This window comes from Dreissena polymorpha, chromosome 4, assembly GCF_020536995.1.
Source record: "Dreissena polymorpha isolate Duluth1 chromosome 4, UMN_Dpol_1.0, whole genome shotgun sequence".
In the NCBI taxonomy this organism is placed as follows: domain Eukaryota; kingdom Metazoa; phylum Mollusca; class Bivalvia; order Myida; family Dreissenidae; genus Dreissena; species Dreissena polymorpha.
The window spans coordinates 50,589,708-50,609,787 of record NC_068358.1 but is presented as its reverse complement, the minus strand read 5'-3'; the positions used below and the strand labels follow the sequence as shown (position 1 = coordinate 50,609,787).

The 20,080-nt window shown below is 32.7% G+C and overlaps 2 protein-coding genes across 2 annotated transcripts in view; one reads left to right on the top strand and one right to left on the bottom strand.

Annotated features, from left to right (window-relative positions):
- LOC127877524 (adhesion G protein-coupled receptor B1-like) overlaps positions 1-20,080 on the bottom strand; it is a 469,993-nt gene that overhangs the window by 103,508 nt on the left and 346,405 nt on the right. The window lies entirely within an intron of this gene.
- Positions 9,803-15,424, top strand: LOC127878418 (uncharacterized). Its single transcript, XM_052424943.1, has 4 exons — positions 9,803-9,884; positions 10,307-10,651; positions 14,946-15,032; positions 15,309-15,424. The coding sequence occupies exons 1-4, from the start codon at positions 9,803-9,805 to the stop codon at positions 15,422-15,424; spliced, it is 630 nt and encodes a 209-aa protein (XP_052280903.1).

The following is a 20,080-nucleotide window of genomic DNA, read 5'->3' as shown; positions in this document are numbered from 1 at the left end:
CAACTTTCTCATGAAGCTGCACATTTTGAGTGGTGGAAGTTCAAGGTCTATGTCATCCTTCAAGGTCAAGGTCATCCTTCAAGGTCAAAGGTAAAAAAAATTCAAAGTGGCGTTCTTATGAAGCTGCACATTTTGAGTAGTGCAAAATCAAGGTCAAGGTCATTCTTCAAGGTCAATGTCATCCTTCAAGGTCAAAGGTAAAATTTTTTATTTCAAAGCGGCTTTATCATGAAGCTGCACATTTCGAGTGGTGGAAGTTCAAGGTCATCCTTCAAGGTCAAGGTTATCCTTCAAGGTCAGAGGTAAAAAAAAACAATATTTCAAAGCGGCCTTCTCATAGAGATGCACATTTTGATTGGTGGAAGTTCAAGGTCAAGGTCATCCTTCAAGGTTAAAGGTAACAAAAAAAAAATAATTTCAAAGCGGCGCAATAGGGGGCATTGTGTTTCTGACAAACACATCTCTTGTTTTTTTCAAACATGGTTAAAAACACAAATATTTATTTTTATTATCTTATTTTTGAAAAACCGTCCAACCATCCCACCCAAGAATCGAATCCCCCCCCCCAAAAATTTTTTTTTGCATGTTTTTGCATTTTGGAAGATAATGTAATAAATGACCACACCCCCACACTATACACCCCTCTCCACTCCACCCCTCGACCCTTTGTGATTGAAATTGAGATAGGTCCCTACACCTTTATAAAGAAAAATAGATGAGCGGTCTGCTACCGCAAGGCGGTGCTCTTGTTGTTATTGGAAGTAACTGAGCATTATATGATGTCATAGTTTTGGTTATTTTGCTCACTTGTTATGATGTGACAAGGTGAGCTTCTGTTATCACTCTTTGTCTGTTGTATTTTATCCAAAGTTTATTGTGAACACATAAGATATTTTACAATGTTTAAATTTGGGTGTCACCTCTTTGCCAGATTCTTATGAAACTAGTCCCCTCTATGTCATTTTGGGTTTCATATTCTATCAAAAATTAGGGCACTAGGTCAAATATAAGAAAAGGTCTGTTAATACTTTAGTGGTCACATTCTCTCTTTGATCCACTTGTAAATTGGTTAGAACATTATTTTAAATGATTTCAAAGTCAACCTTGAAAGTAGCATATTCAACATTTAGGTCACAAGGTCTAGTCTCAGTGATAAACAGGTCACGTTCCAAAGTGGGTGATGTGCTTCCAAGCATTTGATCAATAACTAAAATCATTAAAATCTATGTTAACACTTACGTTTTTACCTGATCTTCATGACAGTTGATCAGAATGTTCAAATAAATAAAAGTAGGAACTCGGTAACAAGGTTCAACTAGATCGGATAGACGCAAATAGCTTGTTCATACTCACAATGCCTTTTTTTCTAGATCTTCATGAAAAATTAGTTAACACCACTATGAAATAATCAGTTTCAGGTGAGCCACATTGTGCTGTTAAAGCTATCTACGTATAGTATAGATTGTTACAAAACCTTGTTTATCAATAAAAATAAATGAAAAAAATGGCTTTCTAAAAGTTGTAGTCTTGGATGATATATTCCTCAACTTATAATCTACGACAATCTTTTGAGAAGAAAAACAAAATTTGACTATTATTATACCCCAACACACTGTGAATGGGGGCTAGCACAGGAATTCTCAATTATGTTCCTCGAAAAAAAATGGGTTAGCATATTGTTGCTGTTTTATCCAGTTGTCTGGACCATTACTCCCAAAAGAATTGTAAGTTAAAATATGAGATATTTAGGTAAATAAATCTCATTGAAAGGAGTGCAGTGTCTAAGAACGAAAACGATTGCACCACAACCATTATTGACCTGCGGATAATTGACAAGCAATAAAAAGTACACAATTGCGGTGATGTATATTAACTTAAATGGATGCTTATTTATTTTATGCTTTCCGGTGATTCATGCAGAAATTTCAGTGAAATAAACTGGTATTCCACTGTTTTAAACAGTGAAAAATAACAGTGAAAATATCGATATTTTTCGCTCTTTTTCTGGGAAAATCGATATTCAACCGAATCCAACAAATATCCTCTATATATCCATCCTCTTCAAAAGCATCGTCAAACTGGTACTTTCAGTACTTTGATTACATATGTTTCCAACATACATTATTACCCTATACATGTAACAAGAATTAACAATGACCATAACCACGGTTGAGTTACCACTAATCCTTTGCCTATACAACTGCACCTGGATTAAAGACAGGTATTTGTAAATGTACATCAATGCTAATGTTCGTATACTTCTCAAAATGTGTTAGGCCCGACATACTCACTATTTGTACTGCTCATATTGTAGATATCCTTAGTTTTTAGTTCTGTATTACCATAGTATTTATGAATGCACATTGGTGTTCACAAATTTATGTAGACAGTTCTGTTAGTGCGTTGTACTTCTTGAGCCATGGTAGGTTAAGCCACTCGTCATACTGTCTGTATAAAACTCTGTGCACGCTGCCATCTCGTTTTTTATGAAATATCTTTCTATCTCTACTCCAGGCTGCCTCTACGTTGTCTCTTTTCTTCAAACGAACACAATTGAATACATCTTGGTTCAGTGGCGTTATATGTTCACTTGGGTATATTTTAGCCTGTTTTAACTGCCTGTTCATTTTCATGACCGCGATCTTTCTGTCTATCGAGATGAACTTTTTGACTACTGGCCTGCTTTTACCGTTTTCAAAACGACCTAGCCTATGTCCATAATAAATATTCGTTCTGCAGAGTTGTGTATCCATATATTGATTTACCGCGTCTGAAACCAGACTCATAGTGTTTTCTAGGAGTTTCATTTCAATCGATGTCTTTTAGACCATGGAACGCCACATTGTTTATTCGTGTATATTGTTCAAGCTCATTCAGTGCTTCTCTGTTATTATACTTTTCTTTGCTTAGGTTGTCACTGTTTGCCACTTTTTCTGTTTCCAGCTCAGTCTGTAGTTACCTATTTCTTTCTTTAGGTTCTCATTCTAACTTCTTTTTCAAACAGATTTGCTTCCAATAATTAAATTATATGGAGAAGGTTGTTTTGTCATTTCCCCACAATATTTTCAATCATCTTTTCAAGACAGCTGTCATCTTTCATCATAACATTTGTGAGTTTTTTTATTGATTTCACTCAGCTGTTTTGAAATATCTACAAAGCTAATGTTATCTTTACTTTTATTGTTTGCTGCCTCGTCCTTTTTATTCATTTCATGCTTAGATGTTTTTATTTGACTGTTTTTTGCTTTCTTCTTTTGTCGAATTAATGCTGATGTCTTGCTCACTCACGCTGCTGATATATTTACGTTTATTGTCTTTTTCCTCACATTTTTATTCACTTTCATGTTCAGATATTTCTGAAGCTTCTGTTAGTTCGGAAGCTTTTTGTTGTGTGATTGTCTCTTTTTCTAAAGATTTTGATGCCATTCTTTAGCGAACAGTATACTTTGTAAACATTTGAAAAATGTTTTTTTTTATCTTTTCTTCTAAAGGATGTTATGTATTCATAACTTTTTTGTTAATGTCCAGTATTCCATTTAAAACTATACAATAAATCATTTCTTCTAAATCTTTTTAAGTTTTGTTATCCAGAAAAACACAACATGCCCATTCAAGGGAGATCACCATCACAGAGTGCACGTTAACAAGTGTGCCCCAGTTCAGTGTGATGTGACTCAGCCAGTCCCTTTCGAGCAGTGCAGGCCCATCACCTTTTACAAGGCAAAGTCGCATTGTGCGCGATTGTCCATTACAACTGACATGCACCATAACCGTCCTTTTTTCTCTATGACATCGCCTACTATGTCTTCAGTATAGAATGAGCAGGTTCGAGCTTCATATTTCCGATTCGTTTTCGGAAACCCTTGTTTGATATGAGGGTAACTGCCGATCCTGTATTAAGCTCCATTGGTACCTCGATATCGTTAATTATCGGCTAAAATTTCCTGTTGTCTCCTTTCTTCACAGTTTCGATCACTGAAACGTTTCCCTCCATTTACTGCACCGACTTAAGCTTTCTACATTTAGCCTTTATATGTCCCTTTGCCATACAGTGATAACAAACTGCATCCTTCAGTTTGCATTTCTCGGAGGGGTAGTTAGTTTCCCCACAATGGATGCACTTGCTGCTCTCTTTGGAATGTTTGTATTGTTTCTATTTCTTGGGTTTTGTTGAATGTCCAACTCGGTAAACGGGCTCATAGGAGACCGCCGATAACTTTAACTCGGCGGCGTCCATATGTGCAGCTTCCATAACAAGCGCTTTTTCTATGGCATTTTGCAGTGTCAAATTAGCGACAGACAATAACCTTCGCTGTGTTCCTGCATGTTTAAGTCCACAAACGAACCTGCCCCTTAAAGAATCGTTCATTTTTTATCTGACCTCACAGAATTATTCCGTCTTCCGCCACGTAACAACTGATACTTTCGCCCGCTGCTTGATTCTTCTTGTGAAATCGGAATCGTTCCGCCATTATTAAGGTTTCGGGCACAAATATGTTTGTAAAAGCTGACAAAGTTCCTCATCAAATTTCTCGAACGGCTTTGCTGGAACGGTAAGGTTCCTTAACAAGCCGTACGTCTTTTCGCCGACGAGTGTTGAAAATCCTGCCACTGTTCGTTTATTATCGATGCCATTGACCATAAAGTACTGTTCAAGTCGTTCCTGGTAGGAAGTCCATGTTTCGACATTGCTGTCATATGCGCTAATGTTCCCAATCAGGCCCGTTGCCATTTTGTGTTTATATCCAGAATTTCACGCACACTTTTATTAAACGGATACAATTCTCCAAATATAATCCACAAAGTTTTATCCTCGTCACCAGTGTGTTGGTTTTCGATTAATAACACAAATTGTTAAGCTTGGTTTGTGCTCTTTCACGTGTGGACATCCAATTTATTCACAGCACTGTGTTTTTAAGATGTAACCGTCTGTCGCGTATGTTTGATACTGTACATTTATCAAAGAGGAACATGTGTATATAATTTAGTGTATATCTTAAAGAAATACTTCTGGTAATTTGAAATTTATTTTAGGTATACATGTTTTAATGTGTTGAGAATAACTCGTGGTCAAGTGAGAGTTTTAGCTGTTTTAAACCCGTATTAACATTGAAATTATTGAATTAATTGTTTTATGGTGGAAATTGTTTGTTACAGTTGTTTGTTTGTATAAGTGTTTTATCAGGTTTTGAATCTGGTTTGGCTTTCATTTTAAATTCCATCAAACTGTTGTGAAATAAAATATTAATTGGATTGAGACATAGAAACTTGGATTGTTATTGAGGTGTATGGTAGTCTATTTGTTATTGTTTTACGTTATTATTCAAACGCGAGGTTTGGTGCCCTTAACCCGACATGATATAAGTTGACATGTTTAATTTGGAGAACCTATATTTATGTTTCTGTGTTTTCTTTATAATGTTGTGTCGAAATGTGTCGACACAGAAAGTAATATAGTACGCTTTATTGAGAGAATATTATTTTCATTTTATGATGCATTGAAGAACAATTGATGCTATTGTTACCCTTTCTCTGAATACACTCATGAATATAGTACATACAATATAAAATCACAATATTGTGACAGTAATAACAATTAAGTTTAACGATGGCTTTCGAAACATACAATTCGTTCGGTTACCACATAATATTAATTCCATTCTGTAATATAAGGTTACTGACCTATGCCATTTATTTACAGCTGTTCAAACTAAATAATTGCAGTGTATTATTTGCATACATACATTGCTTAGTTCGGTCTACATCATGGATCTACTATGTTCAGAATATCACTAAAATTAAGAACCAAGCACCATCAAACATGGAAACTTTTTCAGAGTTTTTTTATTATGCTAGTTGAGTTTTAACTTGCATGTTAAAACGCATGGTTTGAATTTCTCAAAACGAAAAACAATACTTTGTCACTGCAACGACTGGTGTGGTATAATTAAGTTCGTGTTCTATATAGTGTGTGCTGTTTGAGTGTTTAAATTTCTAAATACAGTATGTACTTTTTCAAACAACAAACAAATAGAGTTGTTTTTATGATGACATTGATTGTTCAATTTGTGATTTAGTAACAAACACTACACACCTGGATATTTGCATGCAAATCTTCAACATTTATATTTATTGAGTTTCTATAACAAAAATACGTGTGTCCTACAGAAACGGATTCACTTTAACAAAAGATTGCATTTTGACTTAAAATAGCACATGCTTTGCTTGATTTCTTTAGTTAGTCTAAAAGCACTGACTTTGCAAATCAGAACTGCCCTTAAATAATTAAGAGTATGTTTTAAAAAATGGCAATTTAATAAACATGTATTGTTTTTACTAATAAATAGCAAATGCAGTGAACAATTTAAATAGTCTACTCAAGAAATTGTGAAACATTGATTTTTTTGTGAATTCAACATTTCAAATATGTGATTTGTTAATGTTAATTTTAAAACCACATGTCGTCGAATACTACGATGTGCTTTTAAGCTGTGTCTGGAGATCTAGCAAATTCTGGTCAAAACTGTCATCAGCAAATTACAGAAGATAAACAAATAATTGCTCAATATCGTATTCTGATATAACATTAAGCAAAATATCCAATTAATGTCAGCTTCATTTGATGAATGAGCTACATAGAAAATGTACATCCAATTATAATGCAAGCAAAGTTAAAATTTGATAATGTCTATTCTTGATCTCACTCACACATACCTAAAGAGACGACTTAGTTTGTGTCAGGCAGTTGGTATGCCATTTGAAGACACATCGTCGATATCGTCAATATTGCGGGTACATTTTGGTTCTTTTATCGAGGAAGTACATTCTGAGTTTGTCAGCTCCATTCTATTTGCTTCTTGAATGTTCCAACTTTATTTGTAGACCGACACGTTAATACTACATTTGAATAGGATTGTGATTACAATCGACAATTTATGTAAAGCAGATAATGTGTAGTCTAAGTATATGCGTCCGACTCTAGCAGCTTTCTATTTTTTTCATTTTTGAATATGTCATTTTTGCAACATGTGAAAGTCAATAAAAAGCTAGTACATTCAGAACGTTCAACAATTTTTTAAAACAAAAACAAGTATTTTAATACACATTTAACTAACCTTCTCTCGTAACATCAGACGCGAGGTGAACTTGTTTCGTTTATTATAACAAATTGATTATTTCCCATTCCTGTACACAATTAATAAAGTTTCTCCGGAATTCGAAAATTTTGGAAACAACACAACCCTTATCTGATGTCACAAACCAAACCTAACCGTTTTAGTACAAAGCCTATCAAATACAATTTTAAACGTGACTGAAACAAAAAGTCTTAGAATAAATGGGTGTGTATATTTCCTTGTATCTACGCGTAAGATGGGTATTATCAAATGTGATTACAACTATTTATTCGATTATAATATAAGATTTAATGGCGCGTATGATAGGGGTAAAATGCGTATGTGGAGTAGAGTATTCAACGAAATTGATTCAATCTTGAATTTAATTCTAAAATGGTTATGACACAGGATTGAAAATAATAAATAACTGTATATCAACGTTTTTAGAGCTATGAAACACCCTGAGTCACTTTTTTAATACTCTTATATTCTATTTGGGATAGACTGTACACAACGAGCCAAAACACAAGAGACATACAGAAGTTTCCTCATGCAAAAATCTGTTGCAATTCTGATTATAGTGATGCAATCACACACTTTAAAGTTGAGCTAAACACACGCAAGAACGATGGATCAAGAACGAAGCAGGGTTGTGTACGCTGTGCTGAATGTGCTTGTATTAAAATTAAAAACACAAAAACACAAGCAACCAAAACCATGTGTAGATCCAGTGGTTGTAAAACAATCTTACGGTAAAACATGTTCATACAAAGCTAAACTATTATAACAATGGGCGAAGTATAAGATGTACCAAACAAACTCGTAACAAACACAAACGGCGACCAAACGTATTCAAACACACCAAATAGGATTATAAAAGAGTACCAGAAGGAAATCGAAGTACACATTTTGTCAAATGCAACTGTTATTAAGTAGCATCCAAAAATAATTGCATGTTGAGAATAACGACAGAAACATCATTTTATTTTCGTAAAACTGGTGTAAGTTTATTATACATAATACTAAGTAATATCACGTTGTTACTCAACCGTACGTATCTAAATAAACCTTATGTCGGTCTTTGCCACAAAATTCTTTTTTTTTTCAAACAAAAGAGTACGAATTGCTATGAGGTTCAACAGGAAATGTAAGAATGGATTGTCAACACGACAAGGCTAAAAATATTGTTTTTCTAATTTGATTTAAGTAATTGTTTTTACGGATGATTTAATTATTTTTATAATACACATCAAATTAATATTCACAAATGACGCTGTCAAAATTCACTATAAAATACAAATGACTTTCTTCATACATCAGTAGAAACTGTAGTTTACCTAAGTATGCAGCTTTAAAAATGTAATCAAAATTCCTCTAACACACCCTCATGCAAGGAAAATGTATTAACGATATTATATGTTTTTGAAAACATTGCATACTATTATGCAAAATGTATCTTATAGTTTGTGAAGATGATATTATTAACACCAAATCTTAATTTGTGTATTTTGAATTGCAGATACACTGTTCGTCTAACCTGAGTATCATGCAATACGTGAATTAGAGAATAATGTATACCATTTTTTGCAAGATTTCACTCGCACACTTACTGTGGTTTATTGGAAGTTTATAATCGCCGTAGTGACGTATATATAATGTTCTTATATTTATTTTTCATTATTCTGTCAATGATTGGGTGCTACAAAATGGTATCGTTATGTGTATTATACTGGCTTAAAATATATTTAAAATACATTTTCACATTTTAAAGTAATACATCTATATACAAAACGTATGCCACAACAAACCAGGTCGCTTTTCCATATATTTTAAAGAGCTGAAAACCCAAACATTCAGAGAAAACAATCGGTACAATAATAACGAGGAGCCGTCCATTTACCGCACACATGCGATATCTGATGACGCGTCTAGGATAAATCGACATAAATATATAGTATGAGCGTAGATGCTAGAAACCCACATCACAAATCAAATTTGTTTTGCATGTATTTTTCGTGTGTTCAAATGTGCTTGTAAAACAACTGATTTATTAATGTGTGTTTTTAATTTGTCTTAAAAATACATTTAACATAAACTGATAACTTTGCAAACTAACGTACTACTAGTAATTTACAATCTAAAGCGCAAAATCGAATTATCTGTTATTCAGGTTGCGGCTCTGGTTTTGGATGGGATGTACTGGTTTCGAAAGTGCGGCCGGTTGATTTTAAATACAACAATTCAACCTTTAGAATAAGTCTACATAACGTTATCAAAAATATATCAACAAACCATATATTGTAGCATCGTTATGGATGACCAACGTATAAATACAAATGAAATGGCTTCATCATGGTTTACTATTTGAAAAGAAAGTGCACTAAACATGTTTGAAATACACATCATTCTCAGTATTTAAGTTTGTTATTACATATACTGATTGTTGACATAAGTTTACTGTATCTTCATTTTACAAACTGAAAAAGTACTGTGGGTAAAACGTTTTGATATTGTCAAAGTTTATCACACTTCGCTACATATTTCACGGAGCATCATTTTGAACAAACCCTTTCATTGCTGGAGAATGAACGTTCTTTTTTCTAGTGGCTTTATAAACCGGACGGAAGTTGGTTATGACGTTGATGCCTAGCCGGTTGCCATATAATAAGATTGCCTTATTTGTATGAATGCAGTCAAAGCGTGAGCGTGGTATTATGGAGACACTGTGTGTTCTTTTGTTGTTGTGTATTGCGCTATGTTTGACAAAAGGTATATTGTAATTGTTTAATGTACGTGTATGTATGTATGTATTGTACAGCTTAAATTTGAATGTCAACTGTATCATCCATTTAGATAACATCTGTGTTTTTAACAAATTACAACTTCACATTATGCACGTAAACGCAGTTTTGTACAATCTACAAATGTGTAATGTGTAATACGTTAACATGTGCAGTCACATTCAAGAGTCCTATAAAAACATACACATATACGTTTGATTTAAAAAAGCACATGAAACACAATCAGCTTAAATTAAAGATTAGTTTTCATTCGTTTTATTATGGAGGGAACAAAATTTAATTGAAAATAGCCGGACTTGTAACAAATCGTTCTGTTAGTATTTATTTAATATATCTTATTATGATAATCATTAATATTGTTATTATTTTTTTAATTTTAATTCTCTACAGTCTCAAGTTCATTGCGTCTAGTACTCAGCGCAGAACTTGACAATGTGGTTATTGGCAGAACACTTCGAATGACATGTTCTACACCATCACCTGTTTCTGTAGTAACCTGGCAAAGAAAAGCAAAAGGGTCAAGTTACATAACGGTTGATGTCATTCAAGAGTTTGTAAATGGTAAATGCAATCAGAAGACTTCTGAAAGTTTAGATTGTTATTGCAATTCAGCAACCTCCTATTCATGCGCAATAAAAAGAGTGAATATATCGAACATGGGTCAAAGTTGGTTGTGCTCAGCCGCAATCAATCAAACGACAATATACAGCAACGAATATACAATTCATGTGAAGGGTAAGTGATGACTTAAAGTGCATTGTTTTACTTAACATTTCATTTTTTATATTTTGACTTGTAAAAGAACGAACCTTTTAACCTATCGTGTTTTGCCATTTTATTGTAAAACGATAATTTGCATTATACAGTGACGTTATCGTTGCATTAAAAGTATAAAATAGTATTTAAATGTTTTATTTCCAAATCTTTAGCTATTTGTACGTAAGTATCCACATCAAAAATATATAAAATATACAATGAATACATAATACATAACATCCAACTTGTATTACGTATACGACAACAGCTCATTTTTTGTGAAAATTTATCTTAAAGATTTTGGGCGTGTCTATATATCGCATATTTGCTCGCAATTGAAGAGTTTCATTTTGAGTCCTTTTTTAATGTTTAGTGTTTCAGCAACGAAGTGTTCACCTTGCAAAATTGTCTGTATGCATATCAAGTTTCAATGCAACATATCTATACAATCCTAAACGGTCACGATATATTGCATAATGTCGTTTACTTGAACCGCTTGTACTCCACGATGTGGACATTTTCTTCCCACTTAAAGCAATATACGTTACAATACAAAAAAACGTGTGCGTGAACGGGTCAAAAGGAAATTAAGTATGTGATGAATAGTTAATCGAATTACGAGTCAATTTAAACTTTCAAAAGAAAACCACACAACAAACCACACAGTCGTAGACATGAATTGACAATAGTCCGATTCTGTTGAAAGGTCTATTTAAAGGTCTATTCAAAGATAAATGGGAGTGTAACACCGTTTTTATACAAAAAGTGTAACTCGATAATACTTTCCAGGAGAGAAATTATGTTAAACATCTGGCGGTCTTTTGAATGCTAAAAACTAGAATTATGGTTTTCAGAAAACGTTGTGCTCTACGTGAGGACGAGCGATGGTCTTATACAAATTAACCAATACTAATTGTTGATCTTTAATTATATAGGTTGTGTTTTTAAACATACTGGAAATTTAGCTGCAAATAATGAGTTCATAATAGTTAAATTATAAAAAGTTTTTTTATTTTGTTACATAATTAGTTATCATTTCAGTCCAAAGACGTGTTGTGAATTGTTCGATGCTTTTGTAGGGTCTACACTTAATTATGCGTCGGAAGTTTTGGGTTTTACCTAGTCAAAATATATTGTACGTGTGCATTTAAAATTTTGTAAATCTTTATTAAATGTAAGGAAATCAACTTCATCTGTAGGAGTTTACGGCGACTTGGGGCGCTGCCCTATATATATATTAAATGATACATGAGAATCTTATCGTAAGATTTTGCAGAGCAATAATATAACTATTTCAATTTTGTATCTTAGAGCCTTAGAATAGTGTAAACTAGGTCACTCTTACAGGGTGCCTTGTGTTAAGACACTTTAAGACGATCTTTGGTTTCAGAGGTATTTTTTAAATCCAGAAAATGCATGTAATTATTTTCCATTCATATTTAAGGAGCGAATAAAAAGGAAATTTATTCAAAAATAACAAGGTTAATTACTGTGTAGCTCAGTTTTAACAGATTACGCTAATTATGAGCCTATAAAAACATTCTTGATATATTGCCTGTAAACCTGAGGAAATGTGTTTTACGCTTCTTAATTTGTGCACACTCATTAAAAATTCATACAGGACCAAGAAACGAAAGATACTGTTTGTAGTGTTGTGGTCGCGATCTTGATTTGTATTGTACTTTTTTGTGATGTTTTGTACTGTTTTGGCAATTTGTCACTTGCCTTAAATAAAGGACCAAGTAAGTGTGTATAATGAAAATTCAGTACTGCTCCAGCAGCTGGAGTTTCACTTCTTTATTTTGAAGACGCGTACCGTTTTATATGCATTTGTCCATGTTACATTACTAAAAGGATAAGATTTCTCGATAGAAGATGTTACGCTAGACCTTCTGTATATACATTCAATTCGTTAATGGGATCTGTTAACGCATATGTTCCTAAAAATGTTGCACACTATATAAAATATGCACTAGATATACGACAATCTGTTACCGTGTAATAACTAATAAATGTACATCACTTTCCAAGTGTATGTTACGTAGTCTGTACACTGCATTTGAATCAATATTTTTATTTTACTGTTAAAAACATTACGTAAACATGTTGACCACTGATGTATTGTATATCATCACATTTTTTTCTAGATTACGTACTCTGTACTGATCTCGAATAAAACGCTTGTCTTGTCTTTTATTCGGTGCATAAAATTAATCGCCAATACAATACGAGACAAAACATATAACAATACACTGAAACATATACATAATAAAAGCTGAGTTTAACGCTTTGGACTAGTTGATACACAGCTTGTAGGGTGTAAACTGGACGAAAGGCGCCCGAACATCACACTTACCACACTATTTAGCATTAAAACAAACTTTATCAGCGAGCGACCCGGAGGTCACAGGCTCGATCTCCACTGACAGCGTTCCTTCGATCTCCACAAAGACACCAAGTACTAGTTTTAGTCCCAAAAAACAGGCTTAAGCCTAAGGGCTTCAATGCAATCGAGCATAAGTAAATAGAGGATATTTGTTGGATTTTGTGGAATATCGATTTAAATTTACAAGTGATCATAATTTTTTTTTTCTATGAGCACAAGTTAATAAATATATATATACCACCGAATCTAACAAATGTTCTTTTTATGTTATTCTTACACATGATTATTTTGGTATTGTTGCCATTCCGGACAATATAATTTCCCATATGGCGCCCTGTTGTATTAGTACATGTGTTTTCAATGGAAGCCTATCCGTATGTTTTTATAAACATTCAATGCAGAGTAGTTATCCTTGGTAAGATTGGGCATTGATTAGGGGTCACAATGGAGCAACCAATGATATCTAAAAATAGGTCCGGTCAAACAATTAAAATTATCGATAATTTTCACTATTATTGTTCACTGTTTGAAACAGTGAAATATCAGTTTAAATGCACTGATATTTGTGTATAAACCATCGGAAAGCATACAATAAATAGGTATGCACTAAACTAAATCAAACTATTTTCCAATAAAAATTCACGTCATAGCATTGTAATTCAAATTACAACTGTACAAGATAAAACAAATGCGAATACGTTTTGATTATTGAGTGGTTAGAAATTCAATAAAACAAAATAACTGAAACTGTTTAAGGCAAGATGAAATGAAGTTAACACAAACAATTATAAGCTTAATTACTTCGTTGTTACAAAATAACCTACATCAGCATCATATAGAACTCAATACGCAGCATCATATATAACAATTAACATTAAGCATTTTCATACCAAAATAGTTGAAAAATTTTACTAATTGTTGAACTATATCACCAAATGCGTTTAATAAGTTTAAACGATTATGACACACGAGTCAACACATATGATAATTTTATGTTATGCTTTCCGGTGGTTTATAGAGAAATATCAGTAAATTAAAACCGATAATTTCACTGTTTCAAACAGTGAAATTTATCAGTGAAAATTATCGATAATTTCCACTGTTATTGTGTTTTTGACGAAATGACGTCATTATCCCAGCACAATTCTTTAGTTGAACTCTTTAACAATGTATATAAACTGTGAAAAAAGCATCAAATAAAAAGAGCTCGTGATCATAAAAATATATATTTTTACTCGTGGCTGCGCCACTCGTGAAAATATTATTGTCTTTAATCTCTCGTGAATTAAAATCGATAATCAACCAAATCCAACAAATATCCTCTATATAATTAAACTTTGATATAAATCTGTATGTTAGGCCAGATTTTCAAAATGTGCATCTATAACCAAGCAATGCATTATCACATATTACTCAACTTATGACATTTGCTGGTGTTACGCCTACGGTTAAAATAACAAGACACATCGCCGTGTGATCAATATGTTTAAATTTATTTTTCCTTTACTAGTTTTTTTAAAGTTGAATCATTTTTGTTAGCGCTTATAACAGCCAGTATTATTGTCGTTAAATTATGACACAACACATATTTTGTCAATTCACTATTGCGTGTTCTAATCATTATTCAGGAAACACCTGCATAAGTTTTATAGGTTTCATTTGACATATTTCAACCTAATAACTTTTATTTACAATACGGAAGTTTCCTCATAAATAATGCATATCGTAGATGTACTTCAGCTTGTATTGAAAACGCGACATTCCTTACCATTTATAACAGGATGTTTATAGAATGAAGACAATCAGTAGAATTACTTTCATAAAAACGTGATGTGCTGTACTAAATGAGTGTTTGATGCCCGACATGTTTGTGCTATTGTATTTCAGACGCAACAGAAGTCTCAACAGTAGACAACGTTACAGACAAAACATACACGGTGTCGACTGCTGCCTTAACATGGGCAAATGGACCAGGTACTTTTCAAGCTTCTGTGTTTAGCCAACATGTATTTAAGTTCATCTTAAGAAACAAATTATTTGTATAAACATTTAATTTGCACATGACACATGGCACTGCACATTCATTCAAATCCATAAGTAATTATCAAAAAGGCAAATTATAAACATGAACTAATTCTACTTTGCAACTAAACACTTCAAATGTACCGCATTATGTTTAATATTATATTAACACAGTGTAAACTGGTGTTGCAAGTGTAATAATGGACATGCAAACTCTATTGTTTGTAGCAAATGATATTTCAACCGACATATCATTAGATGCCGTGTCTACCACTGTAATTTCAAATGATGAGTTTGACGGGATAACCCCAAAGTCAAAGAACATCTGTAAGTACATTTTCTAATTCATAATCTCATACGAGTTCAATACACGATGCTTTTTTCTCATGTTTATGCGATTTATGACATAGCCTTATTCTATTGCTTGGTATGTTAAAGGATCGGCATACATTTATACAAACATAGAGTTACGTGCACTTTGCATGCTTTTGTGCTTTTGTCAAGTTTCTCTTTTTGAAAAAGGGAAATAAGGAATGATATAAAATTACTTAACACATGTACATCCACAGTATGTGACAATCTGAATCCATTACATTACCGAAATTTGCAAAGTGCTCCGGCATTTTTATTCAAATGTTATCCGTTTAAACACACAATAAACAATAACATTTTTACGACGGTAATTTTGTAATGTTTTCAGTCTGGTTGCGGAAAGTTAAACATCGAATTGATATATGATCGTTTATAACCAGAACGCACTAAACTGTCTACTATGTTTTCAATGTTAGTTTTAATTCAACAAAACAATGAGCTCGTGTGTTGTTTGACAAAATTTAAAATAATACTGCAAATAATAATGTACATCGTTTATTCTCAAACAATACCTATATGGGCTATCCATATATATTCAAAGTGTGCAATGGTATCAAATGTTTGGCAAACCGTGTTAATAAGGGTCATAATTGAAGTTGTGTCATATAATATACCACTATTTAGGCTCTGATTCGTGAAATAACTGATATTTAAATGTTTAACCACAAAATGATATAAACTAAAACTAGCACGTATTTTATATTTCCATATTATATCCTATACCCGGATATAAAAACTTACATCGATATAAATACTTTATCACATAACTACATATACTTAAATACCACGTGCCGTCTATTTTCGCTTCAGTGAACGTGGTAGCTCTTGGCATAGCTGGACTTGTTGTCTTCTTTGCCATCGGATTTGTCGTATTCATTGTTAGAAACAAACAGATGACGCTTAATCATTCAACCGGTATGTAAAATAATTATTTGGGTATTGCCTTAATCTCGGGCGCGAGATGGAGCGGTATAAGGTTCATTGTTTTACAAGTTAAGCAATTTTGTATTGCATGTTTTGTTGAATTTTTATAGTTCACCGATAGAATTTGTCTATGTTCGTGTTTAAAGTACTGTTCCTTTAAAATGTTGTTTAATCGCATTTGCGTATAAACAAATCATCTATGTTGTCTTGTGTGTCTTAGCTCGCTGTTGATCTAAATCTCTTTTGAATAGATTTTTGTAATTTAGCAAATGCAAACTACCTGCTATTGTTGAGTTAAACGAATACATTCCGCATGCTTTTGATAATTACAATTTTCACAAGTGCTAATATTGTTTTATTAAGCGGTTAAAGCAACGTTATGAGAATATCTATAACCAAAACTCTACACGTTAACATGATTTTGCACAATTCACCTCATTTAATACAAGGATCAGAATATTATGAATATTTATGTAATAACACACTTTTATCTATCGCATGCTGTCTACAGCCAAGTAATAAGGGCAATATAAATTCATCGATTAACTTTTCAAGGTAATGCTACCTATATTAAGTGTAATAACAATATAAACATAATTTATATTTCAAGAGCTTGCAGCTAAAAAAAAGTCATGCGGGATGATGCATTTCTTAGAACATTATTTTAAAATGGTCATGACCACTATTTCATATATTCTAAATGAAATAAGAAAAACATTAACTTTATCTTCATAACCAGTAAACATACTGTCACTTTCATCAGATTAAAACTGAAACGTTTGAAGATGGTCTCTGTTAGTCAACAGGACAATCGCTTTGATCACTCGAAGATGTTCTAGTTGTATAGTGTGCATTCAATCCAAGTGTAATCCAAATGTAAAAAGACAAATTCACTGAAAGTCAATATGTATATCCTGTGTCGTTGTCGTAAGGATTACGCCTGTCCTATTTGTCATTTGGTAGACTTGTACACTAACACTTTATATTGTGCCGTTGTCAAGGTGGACCGTTTTTAAAAACAAAGAACTCTAAAGCTACTAAGAGTTTCAAATCGGCATTCATTAATGTTATCTAGTATTTACCGAGCTAAGGGTGAATTCGATTGATTAAAAACACAATCGGCAAGCTATAAACACTTTGATTTGTCAAATTTCACACTTTTTATGGGTTGTCAATATAAGCCTTGTTTTTTTCTGTATGGGTCGAATGTTTTTTTTTAGATTTTTTGGGGATGATAACCCTGTATCGGGCGAGCAGACGATAGACATTCTTGTCCATTATTCTTAAGTCAGTTAACACTTATCCTACTTATCTAAGTGATAAAGTATAAGCACGAAAACGTATAACTGGTATACATTATTATGCGCAGGATGACATTCAGTGATTCATTAAGCGTCGACATGCATTGGGAAGCTGAGCTAGGAATGCATAGAAGAAGTTGTTTGCCCCAAAGATAACCAGTTCATTAAGCAATTTTGTCTAATTGATTATCTAAAATAATTGACATACAAAATCATTTAATCCCTGACTCCGTAATACAGGTAAAAGGCATATAAGCGTAAAAAATCGAACTATAACCAACCGTTTAATCATTTGAGAACACAGAACCCCATCAACAATAACTGGTTCTGATGGAAGTTTTACGAAATATTTTGGTATACGGTGATTATAAATTATAAGTTGATGTAAATGGGATTATTGGGATTTCCAAGTATAAAACGTGTGGTTAATTAATAAATCATAAAGGATCCCCCTGCGCATAATGATTGTATCCCATCTAGAGAACACTTAGCTTCTACATATTATGTCCAAGAAAAAAATCATTAAAATACGATACATTTGATACCAGTAATATTTTTCTCACATTAAGTTTATCAGTTAGGTTAGTACGATCTATACACTGTATAAGGACACGAATTACAATAGCAAAGCTGCCAGAGGGGCTCAAGTCGATTATTAAGTGCACGATAAGCTTACAATTGCCTGATAGTATGATTATGTTGGTTTTTGACTAGTATAACTATGTATTTCTGTATTTCATAACAACTAGTAGAAATTTCATAAAAAAATGACGGAGATTATGTTTTATATTGTATTGTTAATTTGAAAAAAACTTGGTATAAAACGATCACAAAATATTGCAAAAATGTTCATGCCAGATCCCAAGCGAAAGATCAAGTTACGCCCAAATATCCAAGATGGCCGCCAATATGGCTGCCGTGTATAGTTAATTATAGGGGAAAACTTTTCTGAAATTTGTTTTAGATAAAAAAAAACACAACATGGAATTTATACTTTTAAAAAGTATCTGAAAAGGTTCTCTGAAGGTCAATTATCAGTAATATCTTCTGTTTTGTAATGTTTTAAGTATCCTTTAAATATACCCGTGTCAAGGTGATTTTCATATTTATTTCTCAACATAAGTTATTAACAGACAACATTATATAATTAATTGTTAATATTTAACAATACAACTTTATTACTTGTCGAAATATGTTCAAAATAAATCAACACAAATGAAAAATAGTGTAAATGCAACCAGATTTGGATTTTAACCACATATTGTTTTTAAACCACCAGTTGCTCAACCAAAATAAAAGGCATCGTTGTATACATAAGTCTGCAATATTTCCACAAACTTTTCTCTTAATTTTATACAATGCAAGTAAAACCAAATCATAGTTTCTTGATGTTAACGTACAACGTATTGCTCGTTGCATCAACATATGGCTTTACATGGATTGTCTACTCTCACACAGTTGCATCGTCAAAGACTGAATCCTAACCATGCACATATGTTCCCTTTTACTTTACAAAATAAAGTATTTCTTTACCACTTTTGAAGTCTGCATGACATATCCTCACAGAAGCAATAAAGATGATATTATGAAGCGAACGCATGGGCATCAATACACCTCAGATCTGAAAAAGCTACCTTCTAATATTCTTAAAATATATGTGTTTTCATGAAATGGACATGCATTAAATCGAAAGTGAACTTGAAAATGTTGCACGTTTTTCGTGATTTTAAATTCATTTAATTTACATAATAATATAGTACATATTTAAAAGTGTAGTTTATTAACATTGTACTAGTTGAATAGTTGTTTTATACATGTTTTAGTGTTTGACTAACACGCTCCATGAAAATAAATTATACCGAGCAATACAATAGTTTACCGACAAGTTGTGCAAATTAAGATTTTTACAAATGAAAGGTCATTTTCATCCTGGCGGGATACGTGTGGAAACATTGATTGGTGTTTAAGCTCAATGCTTATTAGTATAAACATACATGTTTCATAATTCTATGATGTTACGTCATGTAAAAATATTTAGCATGCATGTTCAACGTTTTGTCTGTTACCAAACCTTTGCTAACTGTGACAAAAAGTTTGAAAGCCAATCTACATGCAAAGTTAAAATTTATTCATATGTAATATTTATAGAGAAATAAGCCTTGTAGCTGATCTTTACCCTGAGTTAAAAGCATGTTAATTGTAAATTACGACCGCATGTTAGTTATGAACTGAACTCAAAACAGATCCACGGAATGTTTACCTTTTGAAAACATCAAGGTAATACCATTAATACTATATATAATTAATGTTATCGCAATGGTAAAAAAGACGGCTATAAATTGCGACCATTTTGGTTGTATTGTTTGACCCGTTTGATCTGTCGCTTGGGGTCCAGCTTGAAAA

Coding starts and splice junctions, on each gene's coding strand:
- LOC127878418 (XM_052424943.1), top strand. CDS start 9,803: ATGCAGTCAAAGCGTGAGCGTGGTATTATGGAGACACTGTGTGTTCTT. Junction 9,885..10,306: donor TGCGCTATGTTTGACAAAAG/GTATATTGTAAT, acceptor AATTCTCTACAG/TCTCAAGTTCATTGCGTCTA. Junction 10,652..14,945: donor ATATACAATTCATGTGAAGG/GTAAGTGATGAC, acceptor ATTGTATTTCAG/ACGCAACAGAAGTCTCAACA.